The sequence below is a fragment of the Xenopus laevis genome, chromosome 3S (assembly GCF_017654675.1).
Source record: "Xenopus laevis strain J_2021 chromosome 3S, Xenopus_laevis_v10.1, whole genome shotgun sequence".
NCBI classification, from domain to species: Eukaryota; Metazoa; Chordata; class Amphibia; order Anura; family Pipidae; genus Xenopus; species Xenopus laevis.
Window position 1 is genome coordinate 55,832,520 of NC_054376.1, and position 27,996 is coordinate 55,860,515.

The window sequence follows — 27,996 nt, forward strand, 5'->3', positions numbered from 1 at the left end:
TGTTAGGAATTAGGGGGCATTGCATATTTACTGCCATTGATATCTTCGGAAATATAGGAGAATGGCTATTAAAGGGGATATAACCCCAAGCTGAATATGAACAAAAACTTAATCAGATTGCTTTCCTGTTGGTTTTGATGTCCTTTAAGGGCATATTTTTATATACAGTATTAGTAACTGTTTTATGTACTAACCAAATACCGAATATTGGACTGTGAAGGGGACATGAACCCAAAAAGTTTAAAGAACTCTGCTCTATACCCATGTGGATTAAGAGCAATGCTCAGTGTTGACAATATAAATCTGGCTGAGTTGGTTGACGGGCATTTGTAAAATGTTCTCTTGTTATAACACAATTCCATAAAACATATTCTTAATACTCTGGCCCTCTCTGTGTTGTTTAAACAATGCTTTATTATAGTTTGCATGCATGTAATTTTGTTTTAATAGCACTACTTGCCATTATAACTGTGTAAGAGTATACAGTATCAGCAAGGCACACATTAATCATTTAGCAGCATCACCAACAAATACCTACACCAAATAAAAAAATGTGGAAAGACTCCTGTAAGTTCTGAAGTGAACTTTCAGGCCACAATGACGTAGTGCCCCTGTAAAAAGTATTTATTGAAAATTAATCTTATAGTAACCAGGCAACAACAGTATATTCAGAAATCCTCTTCTGCATTTTTACTGCGCAGCTTCTTCAGGGTTCTCAGTTTCTCTATTGCGGACGTGAGCAAAATCTCTCCATGCACCTTGTTATCTCTAGTTCTCACATTGACCGCGTTATTTGTCTTTTCTTTTTCTCCAACCACTGTAATAACAAGCATTTTTATGAGTGTTACCAAAACAAAGTGGAAAAAAACAGATTCTAAGATAAAAACAATTACAGGTATGGGATCTGTTATCCAGAATGCTTGGAATTTGGGATTGCCTCCAATAAGCATTCATTTTGACATTCATGGTGACATTTGATAAATAAACTTCCAAAAATCCCATAGAAATGAATAGCACGTGGATGAGTTTTTATTTATTAAAATCTGAACTCAAATTTTGATAAATTTGCCCCATAGTCAGTGATCACTACTAATGTGGTAGAGGCTAATCTACGATGAAAGCTAGGGGCAGCTTGGATAGATTTCATGTTTACATCAACGTGCCAAATTTTTTTCTGTAATCACCTAATATAAAATTGCACTGAGCCAGCTGCGCATTTCGGATTTTCTTATTCAGTGTACAGCTGTGATCCAGGTCCACGTCAGCCATAAACCCAGCTTCAAAGCTGTCCTTGCACACCTGAAACAGTTCATAAAGAAGATAAATTGATTTTTTCTTTGTTGAGCAGTCCAGTTTTTATTGTAGATGGAAATTAATAAAAATATATACAGTTTTATAATTAACAAGGTTATGCTCTAATTGTGATGTAATTTCAACTCTGACATTATAAAATTTTGCACATTGTATAGCCAGGGAATGGCCTTCGTGTCCCCCATTCTAGTGCACAAACAAGATTGTGAGATGATACAAGGCTTTTCTTAATAACAGTGTCCACAAAATGGCTCCTGCCTGCTTGCTATAATTTTGAATTCCCAGACTGGAGGAAACAAGATCCAAATAATTTATATAGAGTAATTAAAGTTCATTTTGCTTAACTGATGTGATAAAATAGGATTATGAATATTTTTTATTGGAGACACACATTACCAGTCAGCAATTAGATTGAACAGTCATCTACAAGTCAGAAAACAAAAATCTGATTGGTTTCTATATGCAACATCACATGCAATGTTTGTTTCCAATGTTATTAAGTAAACCCCTTTCTGTATTAGGTTTCTCACTAACCTCTGCCACTCACTTAATGTAATGGCACATGGGGCAGTTTTAAACCAGTGTATTCTAGTTGGTCATGAAATCACCAATTTCATTTCCTATTTATTTACTGAAACTGCCTAACACATCAAGTACAGTTAGTTCTTGTCCCAAAAACACACATTAGAGAATTTTAATAACCATTAATAACCATTAGGGCTGTGGCACCAGGGCAATTTGTCTACCAATGGTAAGAACAACTAAAATGTCTTGAAGCTTTTCAGTTTTGAGGGCACTGAAAATGACTTGGCTCATTTTAATCTGATGCCCTTTTGATAAATTTCATAACAGGATTGTGATTGAAGAACGCTATTAACAGATGCATTTGGACATAAACATGTTTTCTTGTGACAGAATCCCTCATATTAGTTGGTAAGATGGCCATATAATGGTTGAGATCAGCTGTGGATAATGTGATGATGTGATCTATCTTGTAAAAGGTTGACTGAGGAAATGAGGAAGGTTGCTAAGGATTTTTCATATATCACTTACCTGTTGGGCATATTCATCACAGCTTGGTCCTACAGGGATTACCATGACTTGACGTGGTGATAGCCAAAATGGCCTAGTAGGAAAAATTTGGATACAGAAAACATTACTGATTAGTAAAAGTTAACCCAAGAAATACAGTAATACAGTAGTAGAAAGTAGGATGACAGTAGATTTATTTTGGTTGTATTTATTAAAATTAGTCCAGCCTTAAATATACAGCTACTGATGTGAAATGTAGCTGCAGTGTTTTAACAAGTCTTTCAATAGCAGTGTTAACCTGGTCTTGGCTATAATATTTGTACAAAGTATGCATGAAGTATTCCCAACTTGCACACTGAAATACAAATTGGGTCTAGAAATGAATTCTGTTGTGATGTGGATCTACACAAGTACAGTAGTATCAAAAACTGTTTTCCCAGCTGGATCCATATCAATACTTACCACTTCCCTCCATAGTTTTCACAGAGAATGGCAATCATTCTCTCTACAGAGCCCAGGATTGCCCGATGAATGATAACAGGTCTTTTCTTGTCATCCCCATCCTTGCTGTAAAGAAAGAACTGCATCGTGAAGGCATGGATATCGTTTTTAAACATCTTGGTACATTTCCAGCCTTGTTCCCATATTGTCCACTTACCTGACATACGACAAGTTAAAACGAATCGGCAGTTGGAAATCTAGCTGGATGGTAGCACACTGATGGTACCGCCCAATGGCATCTTTAATTTTTATATCAATCTACAACAGAAATGGCTTGGTTATAACAACACTGAGTGCTACTACAATATCATAGATCACACCCTTTCATATTTCCATATTCATTGCATTCCCCTGCTTTAGACTGCAAAATAATTCTCTTCATTGTCTCCTACAGGTCTTGACCATTTTATTTCTGATACCGGGCAGAGGAATATAACTAGGTCCTTAAAGGGATATTCTCGCCTGCACATTCCCTATTTTAAATGAGTCCATTTTGTTTTTAATGAATGTTGGTCAGTTTCTTAGTTTTCTGATCTCAGTCTAACAGATTCTATTAAGGGCCCAGAAGTCTGTAGTGATATCAAACATATATATGTTAACAGTACCTCTAATCCTATTTCAAAATGTTAGTTCTAAATCTACTGCTGTGTATTAAAGAAAAGTATAAACTAGCCCAGCACTGAGAACTTTTAGTGTGCACTTTTGTTATTAAGCTATGCTGGAACATAAGCATTTCTTCCCATCCCTTGCAATAAAGTTACAGAACATGACCAATTTATCTGCTAGAATTGTACTTCTCTCTGTTATACAACAAATACTCTGTCTTGTGGAAAGTAGTGAAATGCTAGTTTCTCTACACTACAGCACACAGCCAAACAGTTCTGTTTCCCCATTCAACACAGTAAGTCATAGCTCTCCACCACATGGATTCCTAGCAGAAGTGCTGTTCCCAATATCATTTGACTGGGGGTTGTATTTCAGTAATATTTTAGGATAAATATATCTATTCCAGGTCTGCCGCAATTTCTCTCCAACACAGCAGAGCCACGATGGCCTCTCTCTTACACAGAAGTTTCCTGATAGAAGGTTTTACAATGAAGTAAAAAAGAAACAATACTGACCTTGGGTCCATAAAAAGCTCCGTCTCCTGGGTTCAGCTTCCATGGTTCTCCAAATTGATTCAAACTACTTTCCAGTTGCTATGGATGCAAACACAGTAAAGTAAGATAGATTTTCAGGTTACAGTATAATCCCTATGGCTCACATTGCACAGAACTTTAACATACTTAACATCCTGTGTGTGGTGTTTACAAAGGACACATTACTAACAAGGAGAAAGTAGAGGCATGTACCAAGGCTAAGCTGCAGAAGCCATTCAATAAGTGCAGTTAAGCATAACTGTCTCGAAACCTGCATTTTTATATGCTTCAAATTTGCCACCCAATCTGATATATTTATTTATATCGCAACCCACCACTGGACTCCATAATAACATCATCGTAAAACTGAAATGTATGTTATCCAAGATTGAAGTTCTTTTTTTCAACCTTCAAGTCCCATGGGACACACCCCTACCAACATTTCCTATCTGCATCCTGCCCAATGGCATTAGAAGCCGTATAATGGCCTCATTATCGTAAAATGGGTAAAATGCTAGGCCAGTTTAATTAAAAAATACAGTACATAAAATGAATCTACTTTTAAATATGGCGTAGCTCCAGTTGTAAAGAAATGTACTATGTGCTATGGAAAAACCTGTTCTGACACTTGAGTGAGAACAGATGAAGCCAGCTTGGTTTGTGTGTTTAACAGAGAATATCTCAACACATTTAACCCATTTATCCCATTTAACACAGAAAACATCACATCATCCCATCTAATTAAAGCATTCACCATTGTTAACCAGGTCCGGACTGAGAATTAAAATAGGCCCTGACATTTCAGGTACACAGAGGCCCACTTAGCCCACACAGAGGCCCAAACAGCCCCCACCAGCCCACTAGATATTGACTTTCTATGGCACATTATAGCAGCCCCTCTGGCATTTGCCAGAACCTACAGATTGCCAGTCCGGGCCTGTTGTTAACAATGGTGCTTTGGTATGCTAATGAAAATGCATTAAATGAGTTTAGCTGACTTTAGTTAACACAGTTTCTTCAATTTATCCCGAGTCATGACGCATTTAACTCACGAATCCAAGTGGCTTCATCTGTATGTCTTTATGTTTTTCCAGAAAAATGTTACACTTGCGTTAGCAGTAATCATTAACATGTTTCTATAATTACCTTTTCTGCTTGATCCCAGATTTCTATTTCTCCCAAGTAATTCTCTGGTCTGGTTGAAAGGTGAAGCTGAAAGGTGAATCCAAACACCTTGTATACAGACTGCAGGAACTGCAGACACCCATTCATCTCCTCTTGGATCTTTACATAGAAATGACAATAATTCAGCAAAGAAATCTCCAAGCTTCTATACACAGAAATACTAAAAAAAAAGGCTACATATCCTTTCCAATTTCTTACAAATCGAATGCAACTGATCTACTTTGGACAAATTCAAATTGAACAGCAAGTATGATTAATGGTGGACTACTGCAGTTTGTGTAAACCAATATATAAATTGTTATTTACATTAACCACATGCTCTGTTCCATTGCTGTTCTCTGGTGAAGTAATTTGTTAGAATCGGGTACAGGTATGGGACCTTTTATTCAGAATGCTCAGGACTTTTCCGGATAACGGCTCTTCATACCTTAAGTCTACTAGAGAATCATGTAAACATTAAATAAACCCCAAAAATTTTGATTATTTGAATAAAATGGATTCTCTGGGAGATGGCCTTTCCATAATTCAGAACTTTCTGGATAACAGGTTTCCAGATAAGGGATCCCATACCTCTACTTAAATTGCTGGTGTTTTACAAAAACAAGACTTATGCGGCAATGATAAACTTCACAAATCCATGTACTATTTGCTCTCTGCAGCCATCTAATAAGTTCTGTGCCATATGCCTCAAAAATGGCAAGTTTTATTCCACATGTGCATAATGTATTGTTTTACCTGCTGTGCCAACATATCTAAACACCTATTTTGTACACAAGTTTGTTGAGAACTTCATAACGATAGTGTTGTAAGGGATGGTTACCACATGTATATGCAACTAACCAAAAAAACTTTGTACAACAAAATATGTGATGACAGTTCTTCTGTCACAAACACATTTTTTCTGTGCCTAAACGTCTGATGCCCATGTTCACACCTGGTTTCTTTACCTGATCCATGGTGCAAAAAATATGAGCATCATCCTGCTGAAAGCGTCTGACTCTGGTCAAGCCGCTTAATGTTCCTGAGAGTTCATTGCGATGAAGGACACCAAAATCGGCAAAACGTAAGGGCAACTCCCTCCATGACCGAGGCCGATGACCAAACATTAAACTGCAGGAGACAAACAAGGGTGATGGATCATACCAGCAGAAGAGACTCAAATCCCTGCTCTGATTCTCTCCAACATCCTGTGACCAGGGCTTTGCATCACATACAGAAACTAGGAAGTCATTTACAAATGAACACGCAAAGTGCAATTTATGAACACAGATCCACATGTATCCACAATGCAACTTTTCAGAATTCCATCCAAATGCATTTACAAATAGCTTTAAAACCATTATTTTTAATTAATATTAAAATGTTCCTCAAATTATATTTTCTTCCATTGTGCAAAAAAAATGTAGTTCCACTTTTCCTTATCATCCCTGATCTGATTGTTTTCATTAAACTGGCAATTCACTAATCTGTGTGTAGGAATTTCAACTAGTCTGAATGACCAATGTCCTGTCTGATAAAAATAAAAATGTTAGTAGAAGTATGTAAGATCCCATCAACCAGCAGAATAATATAGTAGCTGCATGCCCCTCAGCAACTGGATTGAATAGGTCAAATCTGCTACTAACTATTTAAGCATGGCATTGCATAGATTTTTGGGGTTTTATACATACCAATGTCCAGGACAGTTCATAGGCTTTAGAGCAAAGGTTTCTTTTTCAACCTCAAAGGAGAACATGTTCTCACTGTAGTGCTGCCAGTGGCCAGACATTTCCCATAGTTTGCTATTGTAAATATTAGGAGTTGCTACTTCTGTAAAATTCCGGATTTGGTATTCTGCCTGAAAGAATTGACATACAGTTATCTTAGCCACTGTAAGGGTTATAGAGCACACAATAGCCCTTTCACTAATGAAACGTCATAGGGCAAAAACACATTGAACAAAAAGTGGCATGTTATGTACAAATTCTCAGAATTCCAGTGTACGGTAACAGTACATTACAGAATAGTTCAGTTCATAGAAACACCTAGTAACTAAAACATTTTAGATCAAAGCTGGAACAGTTTACGGTAGGTTATGCCCTGAATTTAGCCAGCTATGCCCAGTTATATTCCCAATCAACCCAAAACCTTCCACCCCACCCCTTCTGGATTTGCAGTTCTGGGCTGTTCACCTAAATCAGGACCAATGGGGGTGGGGTGTATTGAGGATGAGTCGGTGAATATGGAGCCAGCTTTGTGAACCTCTGCATTCTTGCCGTGAATAAGCTCAATAATAAGGGAGATGCCACCTGCTATCTCTTTTGCCTATTGACCTAGAGTGGATATCCTACAATTAATGCATAACAATTAGCACATCCCAATATAGTTACAATATATATACTAATTGTAAATTTGAGTATCACAATAGTCTTGGATAATATACTTGTCCAATACATTATCAAAGCCCCTGTTAAAAGCATTGACAGAATCTGCCATCACAACATCCATTCCACAACCTCACTGCCCTCACTGTGAAGAACCACCTACACTGCTTCAAATGAAAGTTCTTTCCCTCTTGTCTGAAGGGGTGGCCTCTGGTGCGGTGATCCTCTTTATGGGTAAAAAGGTTTCCTGCTATTTGTCTATAATGTCCTCTAATGTACTTGTAAAGTTTAATCATGTCCCCTCACAAGTGTCTTTTTTCCAGAGAAAACCCCAACCTTGACAGTCTACGTTTGGTTTTCCATCCCTCTAACCAGTTTAGTTGCGCATCTCTGCACTCTCTCCAGCTCATTTATATCCCTCTTAAGGACTGGAGCCCAAAACTACACTGCATACTCCAGGTGAGACGAGTTTTATGCAAGACAGTACTTTATTTTCTGTAGTGGCCACTGAATGACACTGCCTGGAATTAGAAAACGTATCTACAAAACCCCTAGATCCTTCTTCATTAAGGAAACCCCAACAGACTGCCATTTAGTGTATAACTTGCATTCATATTATTTTAGCCAAAGTTAATAACCTTACATTTATCAACATTGAACCTAATTTTTAATTTTTCTGCCCAGTTTTCCAATTTAGTCAAATCATGTTGCAAAGTGGCAACATTCTGCACAATTTAGTATAATCAGCAAAAATAGAAACAGTACTTGCAATGCCCACTTTCAATAAAAGTTAAAAAGCAAAGGACCAAGTACAGAGCCCTGCAGTACTCCACTAACAACACTGGTCCAAATAGAAAATGTTCCATCACAACACTTTGTGATCTATCTTTGAGCCAGTTCTCTATCCAGGTAAAAATACTATGTTCCAGGCCAACATTCCTTTTTTAACCAGTAACCTTCTGTGTGGCACTGTATCAAATCCTTTAGCAAAGTCTAAGTAAATCACATCCACTGCCATCTTTGAGTCGAGGTCCCTGCTCACCTTCTCATAAAAAGAAATTATATTATTCTTACAAGATGTATTATGCATAAAACCATGCTGGCACACACTCATAGTATTATTATTGCAATGAAGTCAAGTATCCTATCCCTTAATATCCAGTTCAAAAATGTACTTTAATACTGTAATGTATGAAGAAAAAATAAACTTGTGTTCACCTTAATGAAGTCAACTAGTGTGTTATAAATATAGGCACCTCTAGGTAGAAAAAAGCAGCTTCCTGGACTTAGATCATGGAAAAAGAAAAGTTCTTGATCCTGAAATAAGAAATAAGAAATTATTATTTTATGTTGTACCTAAAGTGTATGTTTCTTCAGTTTAATATTTTTATTTTCTTACTATGACACCACGTATGAACTATTAAAATTTAAAGCATGTTTCATAACTGATTTCATGGGTATAAAAATGTATTCATGCAGCAACCAACCAACAATTAGTAATAATAATAATAAGACTGATGTGAATAGATTAATGCTTCTCCAAAATTAGGCTCATGTCAAACATTTAGATTTTTTGAATTACAGTCAAACTGAGTCAAATTTGGATGGCCACGTTTGACATGGAATCAAACTAAGTAGCATCTGCTGCTCCAAAGTTGGGATTGCTTGACTTCTGCTGCACTAATGCTTATGGCATCAAGGCCTTAACAACAGCAAGCATTTTCCAGTTATTCAGACAAACAATACTGAATGATCTGTAGTTGGGTGGGAATTATGACAGGTACACCTGCATGCTTACACAAATGCATACAATACTGGTATAGCACCTGGATAGATTTAGAATAGAATATTTACTATATAACAAGGCCATACCCTTCCAATCTTCCTGTGGTCTCTGTTTTTTGCTTCTTCCTGGAATTGTTCCCATTCCTTCATCAGCTTTGTATCAGGGAATGATATTCCATAAATTCTCTGCAGTGTCTCCATATCTGCTCTTCCCTCCCAGTACGTTGAAGAATTCTAAAATGATATAGATATTATACAGCCTGTATTAATGTAATCCCTTCTTTATTAAGTTAGTATGTATACTGATGAAACATGCCCTACACTAGCAAAGAATTTCACTGGTTAGGTTTGCCATTAGTTAGCAAGTGCTTGCTATTTCAAATGTCCTATTTATTCAATTCTTAAAGATTTCAATACAAGATTAATTTCAGGATATTTCAGCCTCTCATATGTTACAAAATTCAGATTGAGTTACATAGTTCAATTGGGCTGAAAAAAGACCAACACCCATCAAGTTCAACTCCTCCAAATGAACCCCAATACACATACATACCTATGTAGACACACACATAACTATACAGACCTATCTTCACATTTGCATATACAGTGGTATGAAAAACTATTTGCCCCCTTCCTGATTTCTTATTCTTTTGCATGTTTGTCACACAAAATGTTTCTGATCATCAAACACATTAAACTATTAGTCAAAGATAACACAAGTAAACACAAAATGCAGTTTTTAAATGAGGGTTTTTATTATTTAGGGAGAAAAGAAATCCAAATCTACATTTTCATGTGGGAAAAAGTAATTGCCCCCTGAACCTAATAACTGGTTGGGCCACCCTTAGCAGCAATAACTGCAATCAGGCGTTTGCGATAACTTGCAACGAGTCTTTTACAGCGCTCTGGAGGAATTTTGGCCCACTCATCTTTGCAGAATTGTTGTAATTCAGCTTTATTTGAAGGTTTTCTAGCATGAACCGCCTTTTTAAGGTCATGCCACAACATCTCAATAGGATTCAGGTCAGGACTTTGACTAGGCCACTCCAAAGTCTTCATTTTGTTTTTCTTCAGCCATTCAGAGGTGGATTTGCTGGTGTGTTTTGGGTCATTGTCCTGCTGCAGCACCCAAGATCGCGTCAGCTTGAGTTGACGAACAGATGGCCGGACATTCTCCTTCAGGATTTTTTGGTAGACAGTAGAATTCATGGTTCCATCTATCACAGCAAGTCTTCCAGGTCCTGAAGCAGCAAAACAACCCCAGACCATCACACTACCACCACCATATTTTACTGTTGGTATGATGTTCTTTTTCTGAAATGCTGTGTTACTTTTACACCAGATGTAACGGGACGCGCACCTTCCAAAAAGTTCAACTTTTGTCTCGTCGGTCCACAAGGTATTTTCCCAAAAGTCTTGGCAATCATTGAGATGTTTTTTAGCAAAATTGAGACGAGCCTTAATGTTCTTTTTGCTTAAAAGTGGTTTGCGCCTTGGAAATCTGCCATGCAGGCCGTTTTTGCCCAGTCTCTTTCTTATGGTGGAGTCGTGAACACTGACCTTAATTGAGGCAAGTGAGGCCTGCAGTTCTTTAGATGTTGTCCTGGGGTCCTTTGTGGCCTCTCGGATGAGTTGTCTCTGCGCTCTTGGGGTCATTTTGGTCGGCCGGCCACTCCTGGGAAGGTTCACCACTGTTCCATGTTTTTGCCATTTGTGGATAATGGCTCTCACTGTGGTTCGCTGGAGTCCCAAAGCTTTAGAAATGGCTTTATAACCTTTGAAATTGAACTCAGGTGTGATAAACCACAGTTAAGTTATTTTTTAACAAGGGGGCAATCACTTTTTCACACAGGCCCATGTAGATTTGGAGTTTTTTTTCTCCCTTAATAACGTAAACCTTCATTTAAAAACTGCATTTTGTGTTCAATTGTTATCTTTGACTAATAGTTAACGGTTTTTTATGAGCAGAAACATTTAAGTGTGACAAACATGCAAAAGAATAAGAAATCAGGAAGGGGGCAAATAGTTTTTCATACCACTGTATAACCCATACAAACTGAAACATAACTAACTGTAGATCTTACAATCCCATTATGCTTGTTTAAGAAATAATCCAAGCCATTCTTAATGCCAGTAGAATGAAGAAACATCTACACTGATTCAAATCAAAGCTCACTTCCTTCAGTTTAAGTTTACAAGAAAACAGAAATGTATATCACTTCTTCATTTGTTTTTTTCTGTATTTGTTTTTGGATATGTGATAATATATCTTAAATAAGCCCAAGTAATTAGGCAGTTTTTAGCTCTGTCTCACTAGTTTACCATTGCTATGTTCTTGCTCACCTTGTATATTTTTAAGGCCTTTATTTTCCCCGTGTGTCTCACATGTGGTCCTCTACAGAGATCAATAAGTGGGCCACACCTGCAAGGAACATAAAGTGTGGAATACTGAGAACCAGGCTTATCTTTATTAATAACTTTATCTGTACAAAAACAATTAGGAAGAGATATGATTTTTTTAAAGTTTACATGTGAGAATATTTACTTAAAACTATAAATCTTGAGGCTAATGTCACTCTGGACATTTTGACAGCTGTTGCCATCGGGTATAAAAGAGAGGCATCTCAAACACCCCTCTCTTACGTGTGACTGCAAAATCGATGTTGTTAATTTTTTTCTCTAATTATTTTTCAATTAATTTAGCATTTTCCATAAAGCTGTAATAGTTGAGATTATAAATCCTGATGCAATAACCTCATTTAAAGTAGACCATGAATTGGGTCAGTCTGGGTTCCTCTGGTCCAAATTTGAAGAATACTGTTTGCAAAATGTCATAATTTAAATTACATTTAAAGAAAAAAACATTGAAGGGCAATGAGTAGTTCCTGCTAGTGTACCGGACCTTTGGCAGGACCAACTAGCTAATGGGTCAGTCTAACCCCTGCAGATACTGGATATAATATAACTCTGCTGGGAGAAGTGGAATCCTGCATGAGCCAAAGGAGGGAGGAGCCACATCTTTCAAATGTCTCCCTAGCAACACCCATCTTAAAGGAGAAGGAAAGGTTAAAACCATCTAAGCTTAATCAGAAAGGTCTATGTAAATACACCCAGTTACACTCACAGTGCTAAGTTTCTGAGTTCTCTGTGAAAAGAGACACCATATTTTTTTCTTCTGTTTAGACATGGGCTTGGGCATCCAATTTCCTTCTCTAGGCTCAAACCTCCTGGCCCCTGACAGAAGCCTGTGCAGCATCATCCTCTATCCCTCTTGCTTCTCCCTGCTGTAATCTGAGCAGAGAACTATCAGCAAGGGAGAGAAAAGAGGGAATTACATCACCTAAATTAAAATGGCAGAGAGGTTCTATGGCTGTTTACTGAAGATTGGTAAAGTATTTTATAGAATAAATATAATGTTCTATCTTGCACTATGGATGCTAATCTATTGGGAATAAACTGCATCAGTGGCTTTCCTTGTCCTTTAAGTATGCTGTACAAAAAAAAGAGCTGTTTAAGCTAAGCTCATACTTCAGAAGAGGCCTGGAGATCTAACCTAACAATAATGACAGACCAGGGGGATTTGTCACCCATGGGATATTCCCTCCTCCACATGTGACAAAGTGCCCAAAAATAGCTTTCAACCCATAAGAACAGTGATTGCAGCACATAAAACACTTGTGGTGATCTGGTGTAATTGCTGGAAAATGTGAACGTAGGAAAATTCATCATGATTTTGTCCAAACACTGTATATAAAAGCTGGTTGTGAAGTCAAGTAAGACAACCTAAGAGAGCACCACGCTGAGTAAATCACCATTGGGAGGATAGGGGTACTTTTTCTCTTATTTTGAAAGAAGTAACCTATTTACCTGTATACTGTTGTAGTTGGAGTATCAACCTTCTCGTTCAAGATTCGACATTTGAATTTGTTGTACTAAGAAAGCATAAAAACAACATATTTGCAAAATATAACAATTGAGCCCTTTAATACCTATGAAACAATCAATACACTAAGGATTGCATTTTATGGTGGCTGTATAATCCCAATGAATTTTACTTAATTCTGCTTAGAATTCCCCATAGAAATGTGGAGATTTTATCTTAACCACAAAGGGAATATGACAACTTCTACAAAAGTGAACACAATAGTGCTTTTTTTAATATGTATAGTAACCCATAGCAACCAGACAGCAATAAGCTTTTTAATGGTCTTGCACAGTGAGTATTAAGAAAGTAAATATCTGCTATAAGGTTACTACACCACACAAATATTTGCTCATATTACTATATAAATCGTATAATCTCTGAATCTAAATTGAGATAACCTTTTAGAGATTAAAGGAACATCTGTAACACTATAATGGAAAATAATAAAAGTGGGGAATGTATTCAGGGAAAAAGATTAAATCTATAGCAAGGCTGCCCATCTGGCAACCAGCAGACTGGCTTAGCCCTGCCTTTTAATGCCCCCCAGCCTGCTTAATAGCTTTACAGGTTTATTTGTATGACATCATCATTTTAATTTAATCCAACTCTCGTTATATATGGTAAGTAATTGAAAAGGCTGGGCAACCTTGATCTAGAAGCTGGAGTTTGTTTAGTACACAATTCAAGTCAGGCTCCAATACCTTGAACATTTCTAACAACAGGTCTTTGCTGACTTCCAGCCTTTCAAATGGCTGCTTCTCCTTTATAATAGCTTTGCACATGTTCTCCAGAGAAGGGAATTCGTTACTGGACACACCTCTGCAGAAATATAGAAATATGGGATGAACTGCAAGCACCATGCAATCTACAGGCTATGTTAATCTTAGCATGTTCTAATTTGAATCTCTGAAGAGTAGGCCTTTCACTTCATGGTTTTAGTTTCATTAAATAATGTAATGTTAATTGTTTTTAACTTTTGCTCATAAGCTTGTTATTTGACATTCAGACCTTGGACGTCAAATGGAAATATTAAAAATACCAGATGGTACAATCTACAGAAAGTATATATATAAATGTTGTTTTCTAGGAAATTGTATTTAAAAATGTATTTTTTCTCCGAATTTACTTTGTAAAAGCTGAGATGGTCATGAGTTACTACAATGAGCCAAAATCTTAATAATAATAGAGAAAACATATTTGGGGATGGATTATCTGTATACGTTTTGTTTCTTCCTTTTGCTTAATTTCCATTACATTTAACAAAATAAAGGTGAAGAAATTAAAAGCAATACATTACCTTCCCTCTAAATACATATCATAATAAAATCCATTTTCAATAGGTGGGCCATAACACAGGCAGCCTCCATAAAAATTCTCCATTGTCTCTCCAAGGATGTGAGCACTTGAATGCCAATAAACCTTTGAGAACCAGGAAACAAATAGTCAATCAAACACTTCAAAATGAACAAGGAAGGAAGAATAAACTATTTTAGATAGGATTTTTTATTTTTAGAGAGGTTTCTATTCTGTTGCCATTAGAAACAGTGGGGGTCATTTATAAACTTTGCGCAAGGCAGATTGGTCCGCAAAGTGAATATATTTGCCCTGTGCATGGTTATATTTATAAAGCGGAATAAGTGTGGTGCAAACAGAATTGCGAATTTTTTTTCACAATGTGAATGTCTATAAGAGCTTTTTAAATATGTCAAAATTCACAAATTGCGAATATTTATGCGCACACTCTGTGACTGAATTATGCCACAACTTTGGTGGCGGAGAAAATATTGCAAAGTGCGAATTTAAGTTACTATCAACACTATTTTCGCACACAACAACCTCACACATTGGGTGCATTTGCGCAAACTCCCGTCTCATTTGTGCGCCATTTGTGAAAATGTATTCACATTGCGAACATAAGTAATGTTACACATGATCCAATCTCTGCCAGCAGGTGCAGAAGTGCCCAAAACCAATGGAGTAGTCAGTATTAATGAAAACCCTTTATCAAAGTAAGGGGAATAATTTATACAGCAGTTTTCTCATTCCATGGGACTGAAACCACTTTACAGTAAGCAAGGCAGCCATTATAGGTGGACTACAGGGGGATTCATCAAGGGTCGAATTTCGAAGTTGAAAAACCGAAATTCGATCTCGAATAGGCCAAATTCGATAGTCGAAATTTTCTTTTTGAATTTATTTTTAGCAGTTTTTTGGTCAAAGTAAAATTGTTCAACTGTTCGTTAAAATCGTTCGAATCGAACGATTTTCAAAAAAAAAACTTCGACTTTTTAAAACTTAGCCAAATTTTTACTCTAGGTTCTAGGAGGTCCCCATAGGCTAACATAGCAATTCGGCAGGTTTAAAGTGGCGAAGTCAAAGTTTTTTAAAGAGACAGTAGTTCAATTTTCGAATGGTCGAATATTAGAAGTATTTTCTATTCAAATCAAAGTCGATGTTGGCCTATTCGATGGTCGAACTACCCAAAAAATACTTCGAAATTCGAAGTTTTTTAATTCGAAAATTCAATTCGACCCTTAGTAGATGTGCCCCTTAGTATACTGGGACACTTGGAGACTTGTCCAGGGTATTGAACCAAAGTGTCTTGCATGTGATCCCACATCATAACGCTCTGTTCACAAGTCATATTCAGAAAATATATACGTATATAATGTACTTGTGTTTAATGAAAATATTTTACTTACAGCTTGTGCTTCTTCACTATCAAACTTGAGCAGTTCCACAGTGGAGTCTTGCTCAAACGGACGATCCAGGTCCCACAGCTCATTGTTTACTTTTGCAATGACAACATTATCAGCCAGCCCTTTACTATACAGGAAATAAAATGTTTAATATGTACATGTACATTAGTTTGCTGACTATATTTCTTTTAAGTCCTGTTAAAGCTAAGGATTTGTGATTTGTCAGGGTTTCATATATTTGACTATTGAACAGCGAGGTATTGCCTGCAGTCACTTCACAATTTGTAACGGCTTTGCATTCCCAGGTTTGGTCAGGCATTTTTGCTAGTTTTGACCATCCAGCTCTACCTCCTTTTCAAGTAGCAGTTCAGGTCAGCAGTTAAGGTGCAATCTCAATAATTTCTCCAAGACATGCTATTCAATAAAAAATATATATTTTATTCACATCAGTAGTTAAAAAACATGTATAGTATTCCCTCTAACGCCTAACGCGTTTCATGCTTACCCAGCACTTAGTCATAGGCAGAATCTGGGATTCTGCCTATGACTAAGTGCTGGGTAAGCATGAAACGCGTTAGGCGTTAGAGGGAATACTATACATGTTTTTTAACTACTGATGTGAATAAAATATATATTTTTTATTGAATAGCATGTCTTGGAGAAATTATTGAGATTGTGGTTTTACCTCTGTTTGGTCACTAGAGGTCTCCGACATGCTCATTAATAGTATTTACTGATTCTGCTCCCAATTTGATTTAAATAGCAGTTAAGGTGGCCATAGACCCAAAGATCCGCTCGTTTGGCGACATCGCCAAACGAGCGGATCTTTCTCCGATATGCTATTAACGACCATGGCTATATCGGGGGTAATCTGAAAGTTCGGCCAAACGATCCGATTACGATGTGCAATGGGCTCCAGCGGGAACGGTCGGGTCAAAATCAAACCTGACCGATCGACCAAACAACCGATCTCCGCCGGACAAAAGATGTCGGCACTTTCCACACACAATCTGAAAATCGTATGAATCCTTGATTCGTATGATAGGATCTGTGCGTCTATGGCCAGCTTCCATTTTAGCAGTCCAATGTTTGTGAATATTGGCCTCTAGAATTGGTCCCTTCCTGTATATGACCGTCAGAGAGGTATCAATCTGATATGCCACTGCTCATCTCTTATGAATTATATCTATTTATTTATATTTTATAATATAATATTATTTTAAATATAATTAAATATAGTATATTTTAAATTAAATAATATTTTTATATATGCCACAAATATTTTATATATATATATATATATATATATATATATATATATATATATATATATATATATATATATATATATTATTTTTTTATTATCATTAGGGAACAACAATTTAAATGAAGATATTGTTTTGTAATAATTATATGAACAAAGCAAGGATCAGGGCTTACACAACTGAAAGCCAAACCAAGTGACCTTGATTGAAAGTGCTTGTAGAAATGCACAACCAGCATCGGATGTAATGTACTATAATATACCCAATTACATTACTGATTTGAAAGGCCATATATGGTTTCAGGAAATTCAATAGCTCTGCTCTTCCTGTATCATATCCCTTAAAACACTGCTAATTTATGCTAATCACCAGGCACATCCTTTAAAGCATCATTATATTATTCTTGATTTTACTGCTATCTGGGTAATGCACTGTACAGATAGAAATACCCTGTCACATAGCTTTTTTATAGTAGCATTCTATATGAATACAGTAATATTTACATATAATACTACATATTGTATAATATTATGGGGTAAACGTATTTGTGAAAACCTCTCCCATTTGGATTAAAAGGCTTTGTAAAGAGTGTCACAAAGTATTAAAGTTTTGAAGTCAATGCTGAACTCAGCTAAATCTTACCTGATTCCAGCAGCAATTTGATATGGTGTTGTTTTCCAAGATTCCCCATCAACCTGCTTCCCATCAGCTAACGTGATCTTAATAGGTTTACTCTGATGTGCAGCCCGGGCAGCAAGCAAAGCAACGTGTTCCTTTTTCAAGGTTTCATAGAGCTCTAGCCTGTCCTTGATAAACCCTGGAGCACAAGGACCCTGCAAAGGACAAAGACCTTGTTATTTAGATAAAATTACAATGAGAAGTAACCACAAGCCTGAATGGTAAATACTATATACAGAGGAAAAAAATATCCCCAGATTACTTCTTTCTTTTAGCCAATACTAATTTATATGCTACTATTTTTATAATTGTACTGCATCCCTCTTTTTTACAAAAATGTATCAAGAATAAATAATTAGTGGAGAAGGTGAATGGGACTTTAATCTGTAGGTGGGTTTAGTTCTCCTTTAAGCAGAACTGGGAGTGTTTAAAGGGTCCTGTGTTGTGTGGTTTGCATGTTATATAAAACGCTATCTATCTATATCTATAAGGCTTACTACATTAAAAACATTTTTATGTGGAACATCCTATCTGTTTATCCAGTTTTTATTTTTACACTGAATTGTTCCTTCAAGACATGTTCACATTTTATAAGAAAAATACTCCAGATCGACTTTAATAGAAGTTATACCTAGAAAAAATATAAGGCATGGCTCCTGGAGTTGTAACACACAAACCATTGACAGAAAGCCACGTATGAGTAGAAAGCTTAACAAAGACAATCATCCCCATACTTATTGCTGAACATCTGAACATAGAAAGCAGCACAGTCTCTGATATGTAAGAACCTATGTGAAAATTAAGCTTTTGATCAATTCATATACCCCTTGTGTGTGTATAACTTTATTTATGAAATGCTACTAGGAAATACAGAACTTCAGATTAAATATCGTCATGGTATTATATCATTGTATGATTGCTAACATTTTAGCCATACTGCTACCAGCTAGGAAAGTGTGTAAATCTTTGCTACTGAGTTACTTTTTCCATCTGTTTACATTGCCCCCTTAGCAGTAAATCTGGCTCCAAGGCCAACTGTACTGCTCCTTTACTTCATGTTATGAAGTTCATTGATTGATTGATTGATTGATTCAGTCAGTCATTTCAGTATACCATCTTCTTGATATACATTCTGTCAATAAACCCAAACCTTTCCACTAGTTTTGGGGCATCAAATGTTCATCACAGAGTAGCTAACACAAATATTCTGTTCTGCTATTTTTTTTAATTTATTGAACATTTATTGCTTTGTTGTCAACTTAAGGTGGTCATACACGGAGAGATCCGCTCGTTTGGCGATGTCGCCAAACGAGTGGATCTTTCCCCGATATGGGCAATATCGGGCTGATCCGATCGTGGGCTCTAGGGCCCAACGATCGGATCCTAACGAATAGTAATGGGCGGTCAGATCGCGGGACCGCATCAACGAATAGATGTGGTCGCGATCCGACGGGATTTTTCGTCCCGTCCGATTGAGATCTGGCCGACTTTCGTCCAGATCTCAATCAGGGAAGCCAGTTGGGAGGCCCCATACACAGGCCAATAAGATGCCGACACGGTCTGTCAGCAGTTTTTAGCGGCCCGTGTATGGCCACCTTTAGACATAGATCAATGAAGTCATTACATTTTCTCATTATAATTGCATATTTTCCCAATGTATTCTAGCCATGGGCCAGATTGCAGTATAATCTAGATATTTATTATGTATTGAAGCAGTTAACTCTTCCATCAGACATATTTCAGCTTTCTAATGTTGGAGGATTCTCTTTTCTCCAATTCATAGGAATTAAGAATTAGAAGCTGGAGCAAGATACATTTTTTAGCGCCTGGGTTTTTGCGCAGATCGTCTGATCCGGCACAATCGCGGGAAAATTGTTGTTGTAGTAGTTGTATCCTAAGGTCTGCTTCGATAAGAGCATAGATTTCAAAATGTGTTAATTTTCTGCATTTGGCTTTTTCTACTTTCAGTGCCCTTAAGAAATGATTGATTGATTGTCTCTACACATCACCTTCTGACCATTGGTCTTTGTTTTTTATTACTTTAGGGGGCAGATTCACTAAGGGTCGAATTTCGAAGTAAAAAATACTTCGAAATTCGACCCTCGAATTGAAATCCTTCGACTTCGAAATATCGAAGTCGAAGGATTTAGCGCTAATCCTGCGATCGATCGATCGAAGGATTTTTCGTTCGATCGAACGATTAAATCCTTCGAATCGAACGATTTTAATCCAACGATCGAAGGAAAATCCTTCGATCAAAAAATCACAGGCAAGCCTATGGGGACCTTCCCCATAGGCTAACATTGACTTCGGTAGGTTTTACCTGCCGAAGTAGGGGGTCGAAGTTTTTCTTAAAGAGACAGTACTTCGACTATCGAATGGTCGAATAGTCGAACGATTTTTACTTCGATTCGTTCGATTTCGTTCGAATTCGAACTAATTTAACCAATTCGATGGTCGAAGTACCCAAAAAATACTTCGAAATTTGAAGTATTTTTCATTCGAATCCTTCACTCGAGCTTAGTGAATGGGCCCCCAAGTGTTAGATCTCCTTCTGATGGAATAGAATTCTTTAAAATGGGGTTCAGTTCAAAAGTCCAAATGCTGCTTTGTATCCCAGATCTATTTTCCCTGGTAAGGATTCATTTTTATATCTCAGGGGTATCAGTGGGGATGGGTATGATCTTTGCATTTTAGTGTTAAATAGCTACATGCCTCCTTGCCTTTTATCCATAGCTGCCTCTGATACTATGACCTGGTTATCTATAAATCATCCATGTATTGCTACAAAACTCTCTAAACTGTTTCATTCTCTCTCTGTACTGATAAGAAGAATTTTAGGGAATAAAATACATTTTTTAATCTGTTGCTGGGAACAAATCTACCCAAAATATCTACTTTTTTGGATATCTTTGTGTGATAAAGAACAGTATAAAAAAATAAAAAGGACAAACCCTGCTAACATATTGTATATTTTATTTTTCCTTATAGAAATGTCCCCTTTAAAAGCTGACCTTTCAAAACATTAAAACAACCAGAGTGATTTGCCTCTCTAAGTGCCCCAGTCCAACTACCAAAAGGTGAATGCAACTTGAATGCAGTCATATTTTGAAACGCTGAGCAACTATGCATGCTGCCTGGTCTATTTTTGGTCACCCCAACATTTCACAAATTACATTGTGCAGGAAGCAGACTTGACGGTGAACAGAGGGCTATGGAAATGCACCACCGGCTTATAAAGGTCTCTCTGAGCCTAGAGCAAAGGATATCTATCACGGTTACTTTTGGTAATAAAAAGCATGGTTTTATAAAATAACTACAGTTTGAATTGGAACCAAAGGGTTTTTGTTTTCCCAAATGACTAACCAATGAGACAGACCACTTATTTTTGCATTTCACTCTATGAAAAACCATAACCAATGTGCTGCCTACGATTTATATAGACTCAATTGTAAGCCTAATTTTTTTCACTCTCCTCTACTCCTGCCTTTACTTATTCATTTTCATTTTTTTCCCTCTAATGAGCCTCTAGTCTTTAAATGCAACTCAAAATCACTGTTTTATGCAATGTTTTCCCAAATCCAATGAAAATGCTGCATTTCATGATTATAAATAACAGAAAAGAACCTTCAGCTTTCACACGCTGTGTGATCTATTGTCACATTGCTCTAAATTATTTTTTTCTCAAGTCTTAGTCCCCATTTTTCTGGGAGAACAAAGTCTGAGATCAGGACCCACTGATCCGATTGTCTCTTACATGTCCTTTTTTCTATATTTTTCATTTCCTGGGAGAAATTGGTTTCATTGTGGGCTAAAATAGAGCCATTACAGCCTTTTGCACACCAGTGTGTTTATGCAAGAATTCATTATTGAAATATGCCACAGCAAATTTTATGATTTTAACGTTCCTTCAGTAGTGGTGACCACAGGCATAACGTACCAAAGGCTGAAAGCTTTAAAAGCAAATATCTCAGGTTGTGTTGGTTTTTCTAATTAGTAAGCAAAATAGCTTGAAGACAGTGAGGCAAAGGTGAGCAACAATACAGATAAAACAGAAAAGATATTAAAAAAAAAAAGTTTACGAAAAGTTTTAAAATAAACTACAGAGACTTGTGTTGTACATACAGATCATATGTTTTATTACTCAAATGGCAACTGTAGAATGTGCACAGTTTTACAAAATGTATAAAGAAATTTAACACATACTGTATGTAAGGGACACCAAGTTTGCTTTAGCTTTAGCGAATCACAATAAATCATCTGTTAAACACAACTAAGCTATTGCACGTACAACAAAATTCATTATAGGATTTTTGACATTGATAGCTGTGATGAAAATGTTTACATACTACATATAAACAAAATTACAGTGTAGTAATGATGATACCACTAATAGGTAAGAATAAAATGTATTATTGATATTTTAGGTATGTAGATCTAGGAATGGTTTACACTATTGCACAGATTTGTAGCAGACTGGTGAACGTCAAAGGATCCAACAGGACTGTTCTGCTATTTATGAGATGGACTGATGAGTACACGGATTCTTTCAAAATTGTACATGCATACATTGGTTTTAATAATATCTCAATATTGTTATTTATTTTAGTCCTTTTGAGTTTCTTAAATGTATTCTTAAAATATGTTTACCATCCAATTTGTGTAACAAGAGGTAAGACAGCCCTCCTCAATGTAACATCAATTGTTATTTTTCCATACTTATGAGTTGGATGCTGTAGATATGTTTTGCTATATGTTATTTGACTATATGTAATAAATGTTGGCGGCATATTTGAGAGTAGTAATTGCCAAGATATATTTTTATGTAGAAGACATAATGAACAGAGACTACATTTCAGGCCAAAGTTAAAAGCAACTGCAACAAAGTAAATGGTACTGCATTCCTGTAACAACACTAACACAGAAAGAAGACAAGTGGTCTTTCAAAGTAAAATAAAAATTTTCCCCGTCAGAATTTTTAGTTCTAAATGCAGTCAGTTATGAAATCTGTAGACTTTTCACTCATCTTCATTTTAATAAATGATGTGCTGGAATGCAAAAAAAAAACAAAAACATTAATTCCAGTCCAAGTCTAAAGTTTAATTTGACTGAACATATACTGTACACGAATAATTAGGTTCTTGGGAACTCACAAAGAGAATGTAGTTTTGTAGGCTTGTCTTTGGAAAACTTCACTGGAGTATTGTCCTTTTTCAGATAGAGTAAATACTTATCAGGCAACTACAAGGAGAATGAAAAACACTGAATTACTTTAATGTTCTTGTGCAATATTATTGTTGGATAGAGCATACAGTGGAACCTTAATTTTACATCCCTTGATTTTAAGTTTCTCCTCATTTTACATTGTTGTTTTGTGGTCCCACCTATATATTATGCATAATACATTTTTTCTGGCCCCCTGAAAAACATAAAATTGGGGTTCTACTGTATTTGTATTTACTTGACACATGCTTACAGTTTCTTTGCTTTTTTTTTGCTTGGTAAACCACAAATATATCATGCACCAATGTGATCCATATCTCACAGGATTTTCAAACTTGCCAGATACTTATCTGGAAGACTTTTCATCAGATATCCATTGGGCTACTTCTGCAGAAGCCCCATACAAAGGCCAATGAGCTGCTGACTTGGCAGCTTATGGTGGCCTGTGCATGGCCTCCGTAAAGCTTTAGGACATATGCAATAAGTTCTAGAAAGTATGGTTACTTGTGTTCTCTCATTCTTTTACCCCATGATTGTCTTCTTAATAAGAAAGGAACACACTAAACCACTTATTCCTACTTTTGTTTATTCTCAAATATGTCACATTATGGTGATAACTGAAATGTCTACTTTCATTGCATGCATAAAGGAACAGGATTTTATCATTTGATGCCCACAACTTTACATAGGCCACTGACAAAAGTCATGCTGCATGGGTTATTATCCCCTGAAAGCTTGCCAGATGTGACCCCAAAGACTTTTCCAGGTACACCATAAACATCTTTGGATGACAATTCATAACAATCTGGTCTGGGAACATATGGTACCTAGGAATATCCATCCAATAAGTGGAAAAACAGAAGACAAAACTCTGGCTAGATAAAAGGATTTAATTCCATTTCTCAATGTATTTTTTTTTTTTAAAGAGGAAGTCATCAACGTGTAGGGAGTATATTCTATTCTATTACTGTAATCTTTTTCAGTTTAATTTTGTTTAACCAGGAAATGCAATTACCCTTTTTCAGTGACATACCTTTGTACTACATTACAGAATTAGAGCAGACAGGATTAGCTGGAAACTCAAGCCATAAAGAGCACCTCCTTTACATTATAGAAATATACCACCAGATCTTCTATAAAATATAGCCTATGATGTTAAACCCCATCACATCCATCACTGGTGTGAAATGAATTATACAGGTATCTGTTATACTACAAACCAACATTTGGAAAATAAATCATCAATATTCTCACCGGATCCTGATATAGGATTTTCCATGTGTTGGTTGGTGATTTATACATAATACGATCATGTTTATGTAGCCATCTTGGCATGTTGGGGTCACTCAAATTTTCCAGCTGTTCTTGTGTGGCAATGTCCCGATGCTCATCAAGTCTAACCAGAATAATGGATGAAGCATGTTCTGTCAAGTCGTCCTAACATAGAAGCATAAGAAATAGTAAATACAAATAATAAGGATGCACATTATGATATAAAAACATAGTTAGACAAAAAAAACTCTTACTTCAAGAGGGAAGATGACCTTCCATGGCCGACGAAAGATGTCCCAGTATTCCCTTCTGTGAATGAGCTGCAGAAAATCTGTCTTCCCACCACTTTCACTCAGTGGCTCTGCTCCTGGACATCCCTTTTTTCGAGCTAGCCCACTAAAGTCCTGGGTAGTCTCTTCCTGCTTCACAGCAAAGATGCAAAAGAGCAGAAATGGATGCATAGCCTCCTTATATTTTGAAGCTGCCCCCCAAGGAGACAGTTCTGGGAAATCGGTTTCCTTTTTTTATTAGTCTAAGACCTCTGAACCAAATGTAAACCCAAAGGAAGAGAGTGACAGAGTCGAGGGGAGAGTGACAGAAGGAAGCAAACATGGACTAGGGGTAGGCAGAAGATCCTTTAATATGTACAAGGCCAGCACCCGCCATCTTTGCACCCTAGGCAGGTGCCTCTTTTGCCTACTCCTAGTTCCAGCCCTGCATCACAGTAATTCGGTATTCCAATCTGGACACTTGCACAACATTTTAATTTAAATGACATATTATGGGAATTGACTAACTGCAAAAAGAAAAATAGTCTGGGGCCACACATGAAATACACAAACACTTTTGATTTGTAAAATTAAAGAAAATACACAGAACTACAATACCAGTTGTATAACCAGATGGAACTATACATTGGAACATGGGACACCTGGATATTTAACAGACTTATTATTATATTATTATTATTAACTGGGCAATGGGCAGAGTCCCCCATCCTCCCTACTCCATAGATCACCCCATTGTTACAACTTGGCATAGTAAGCCTGTTCCTAATAAGACGACAGACTGAGCTGGTTAATGTGTCTGGACTTAGAGAGCACAATGTGTTATTTCGTTTTCTCTGTATTTCCATACATTTATTTCTTAATTTCTTTCTTTTTTTCCCTTCTCTTTCTTTTCTCTCTCCTTCAAGCTGGGCCGCATTCATATCCATCCTGGGCCGCAGGTTGGACACCCCTGCTTTAATGAGTAAATGTTTTGTATTCATCTTTATGATTTGAGGCATTTGCATTTTCAGAACAAAATATTTTATAGAAAACCTGAGTTCTCAAAAGGATTATCAGAAATAAGAGTCAATACATAATACTAATATCAATAAATTGTTATATATACCTCTTGATTAAGCCCATCAACTTCTTTTCTGGTTTTTTTCTCACTTTTTCCCTTCACCTGACAAGCAGATTGTTTTCCTCCCACTGAATTCTGCAATACAGATATAAATATACAAATCAAAATTATGGTTAAAAACTGCAATTTAAAGATCTGGGCCTGCAAGGGAAAGGGCTAAAACCCAATATTGGATAGCTGTGAAACCCAATATTGGATAGCTGGAAATTAGTGGATGTTCTTGGGAACACTTCCAGAATCCACTGTCTGTTAACACAGCTTGTTGTTGCACCTACAAATACGAATTACAACTTGCATTTGTGTATGCAATTTTTTTTAATCTTTTTATTTTATTTTTTTCGAAATCATGAACAAATCAGCACCATTTTTTATTAATCACTGCTTACGAGATTGAAGCAGTTTTTCATTATGTTACAGGTCTCCTTTAAAAGAAGAGGTGAAGCAACAAAATGGAAAATGTGCCCCTCTCCCTAGTTGCTGGCATCAAATTTAAAGGAGACATATAGGATAAATGAAAAAACCCTGATTATGTAGGCAATTATAAGTATTATTTGGTGTTGCTATACATGGTGATAAAAATTTGTATTATCTTTAAAAAGTCCCTTTATTGAAGCTCCCTATAGATATTCACTGGTCCCTGGTGGAGGGGTGGGCGTGTCCTAAAGGTCCCTGCCAGAAGCACGGTAGGAGGGGGACAGCCAATCATAGCCCTGCAGTCACACAAGCACAGACAGGCTTCAGTTTCCTATCAGGTCAGCCTAGCTGCTGATTGGTTCTTATCCTACAATGCAGTGAGTGGAGTGCTGCCGGCTCCCCTGCACAGCCTGGGAATTCAGGGAGTATGAAGTGGAAGAGAAGGGAGGGATTATTAAGGGTTTTGCTGAAATATTTAATAAATCAGCCTGAAACACGACTTTTTTAAGCACAATTCTTCTATATCTAAATGAGTAGAACGCACTGGTACATTTTTTTACAGAAAATGTCTCCTTTAAAATGTGTATATATTTAAAAAAAAAATGTAATTCCAAAGTCAGTGTGCTCATTTTTTGGGAATCTGCCGCAACCCCCTATACCAGAGTGGGGTCCAGCCTTTTAGTCATTCTTTAGCCAGGACTGTTAGAAGGATTGTGATCCAAACCATGAGAAACGACTGTGGCCCATGGCAACACGCAGCTACTTTGTGTAGCGGATTATAAATAGCTTTGACTCCAATGGGAAAAGCCACATATGGCAGCATGGCACAGTCATTTAGCTGACGTATCCAAATAGAAAGATCAGCCCAGCAGTGTGTGACAGTGTGTGACAGGTGGATGCTGGGAGATGTAGTTCATATCAATATCTAGGCGCTTATTTGTTCTGGGGCAGTAACAGTAGCTAAAACCATAGTGGCCTATTGGATTTAGAGAGAGCAGCGGGTAATGGAGGATAGAAAGGGACAGAGCCCGTAGAGCAGGAGCATTAGGTCCCGTTACAAGGAAGCTGCATTCTCCCCGGTTCATGTGTCTTACCTCCCCTTTAACCGTCGTACGCTTCTCTTTGCCTTCATCGTTGTCCTGCCTGTGCTGTTCCTCCGCCTTCACAATCAAAGCACCGTGTTCCCTTCCGCCCTGACCGGGCCTAGCTCTCTCCTGTTCCTCCCTCAGGCTCCGCTGTAGGTGCAAGATCCGGTATTTGAGCTTCTCGTTCTCTGCCCGCAGCTGTTCCAGGGCGGGGTTGGGACTGTGCTCCACGTTGTCCTGCTGCAGCCCGAGCTCCAAGAGGCTTCCGATCTCCTCATTCAGACGGCGGATCTCCTGCTCCTGAACGGACAGGCGTTGTGCAATGTGGGCAGCCATAGCTGGTGTGTGCGCGCCGACGCAATGTGACAGCTGCGAGCTTGGCTCTCTAATATCTCTGCGGCCTCAGTGATTCGCTGCCCTGTTATCTGTGCTCGCTTACGTTATACAAACGAGTCCTCTTTCTCTGCACAGCTATTTCTGCTACTCACGCTACTATTCAGTGCACTGATCCCCCTGAGCTCTCTGCTCTAAACTGTGAGTGCTGCCCCTGCTCCGACTGACCCACTGCTCCCTCATCTGCCTGCAACTCTCTCTCTTCCATGTCCACTGACACTTGAACCCCTCCTTGACTCGACTTTGGCCCATTTTGCCAGCATTCTCTAAAAATGTATTTACTCACAAACATACCTCCCAACAATTTTTGACCACA

The 27,996-nt window shown here is 37.3% G+C and overlaps 1 protein-coding gene across 1 annotated transcript; it reads right to left on the reverse strand.

Moving 5' to 3' along the window:
* Positions 1-394: 394 nt before the first annotated feature.
* On the reverse strand, positions 395-27,994 carry LOC108712947 (threonine--tRNA ligase 2, cytoplasmic). Its single transcript, XM_018255493.2, has 19 exons — positions 27,297-27,994; positions 25,774-25,863; positions 17,848-18,038; positions 15,944-16,067; positions 14,539-14,660; positions 13,943-14,060; positions 13,184-13,248; positions 11,660-11,738; positions 9,404-9,550; positions 8,750-8,848; positions 6,839-7,005; positions 6,116-6,278; positions 5,130-5,267; positions 3,966-4,043; positions 3,002-3,102; positions 2,806-2,910; positions 2,365-2,437; positions 1,185-1,299; positions 395-817 (listed from the first exon to the last, which is right to left on the reverse strand). Exons 1-19 carry the CDS (start codon positions 27,621-27,623, stop codon positions 669-671), a joined length of 2,451 nt encoding a protein of 816 aa, XP_018110982.1. The 5' UTR covers positions 27,624-27,994; the 3' UTR covers positions 395-668.
* Positions 27,995-27,996: the final 2 nt, after the last annotated feature.

Bases quoted from the DNA above. Each gene is read 5' to 3' on its own strand.
- LOC108712947 (XM_018255493.2), bottom strand. From the start codon at position 27,623: ATGGCTGCCCACATTGCACAACGCCTGTCCGTTCAGGAGCAGGAGATC. The intron at 25,864-27,296 runs GTAAGACACATG...TCTGTATTGCAG, and splicing joins GTACGACGGTTAAAGGGGAG to AATTCAGTGGGAGGAAAACA. The intron at 13,249-13,942 runs GTATTGGAGCCT...ATGCTTTCTTAG, and splicing joins TGTTGTTAGAAATGTTCAAG to TACAACAAATTCAAATGTCG.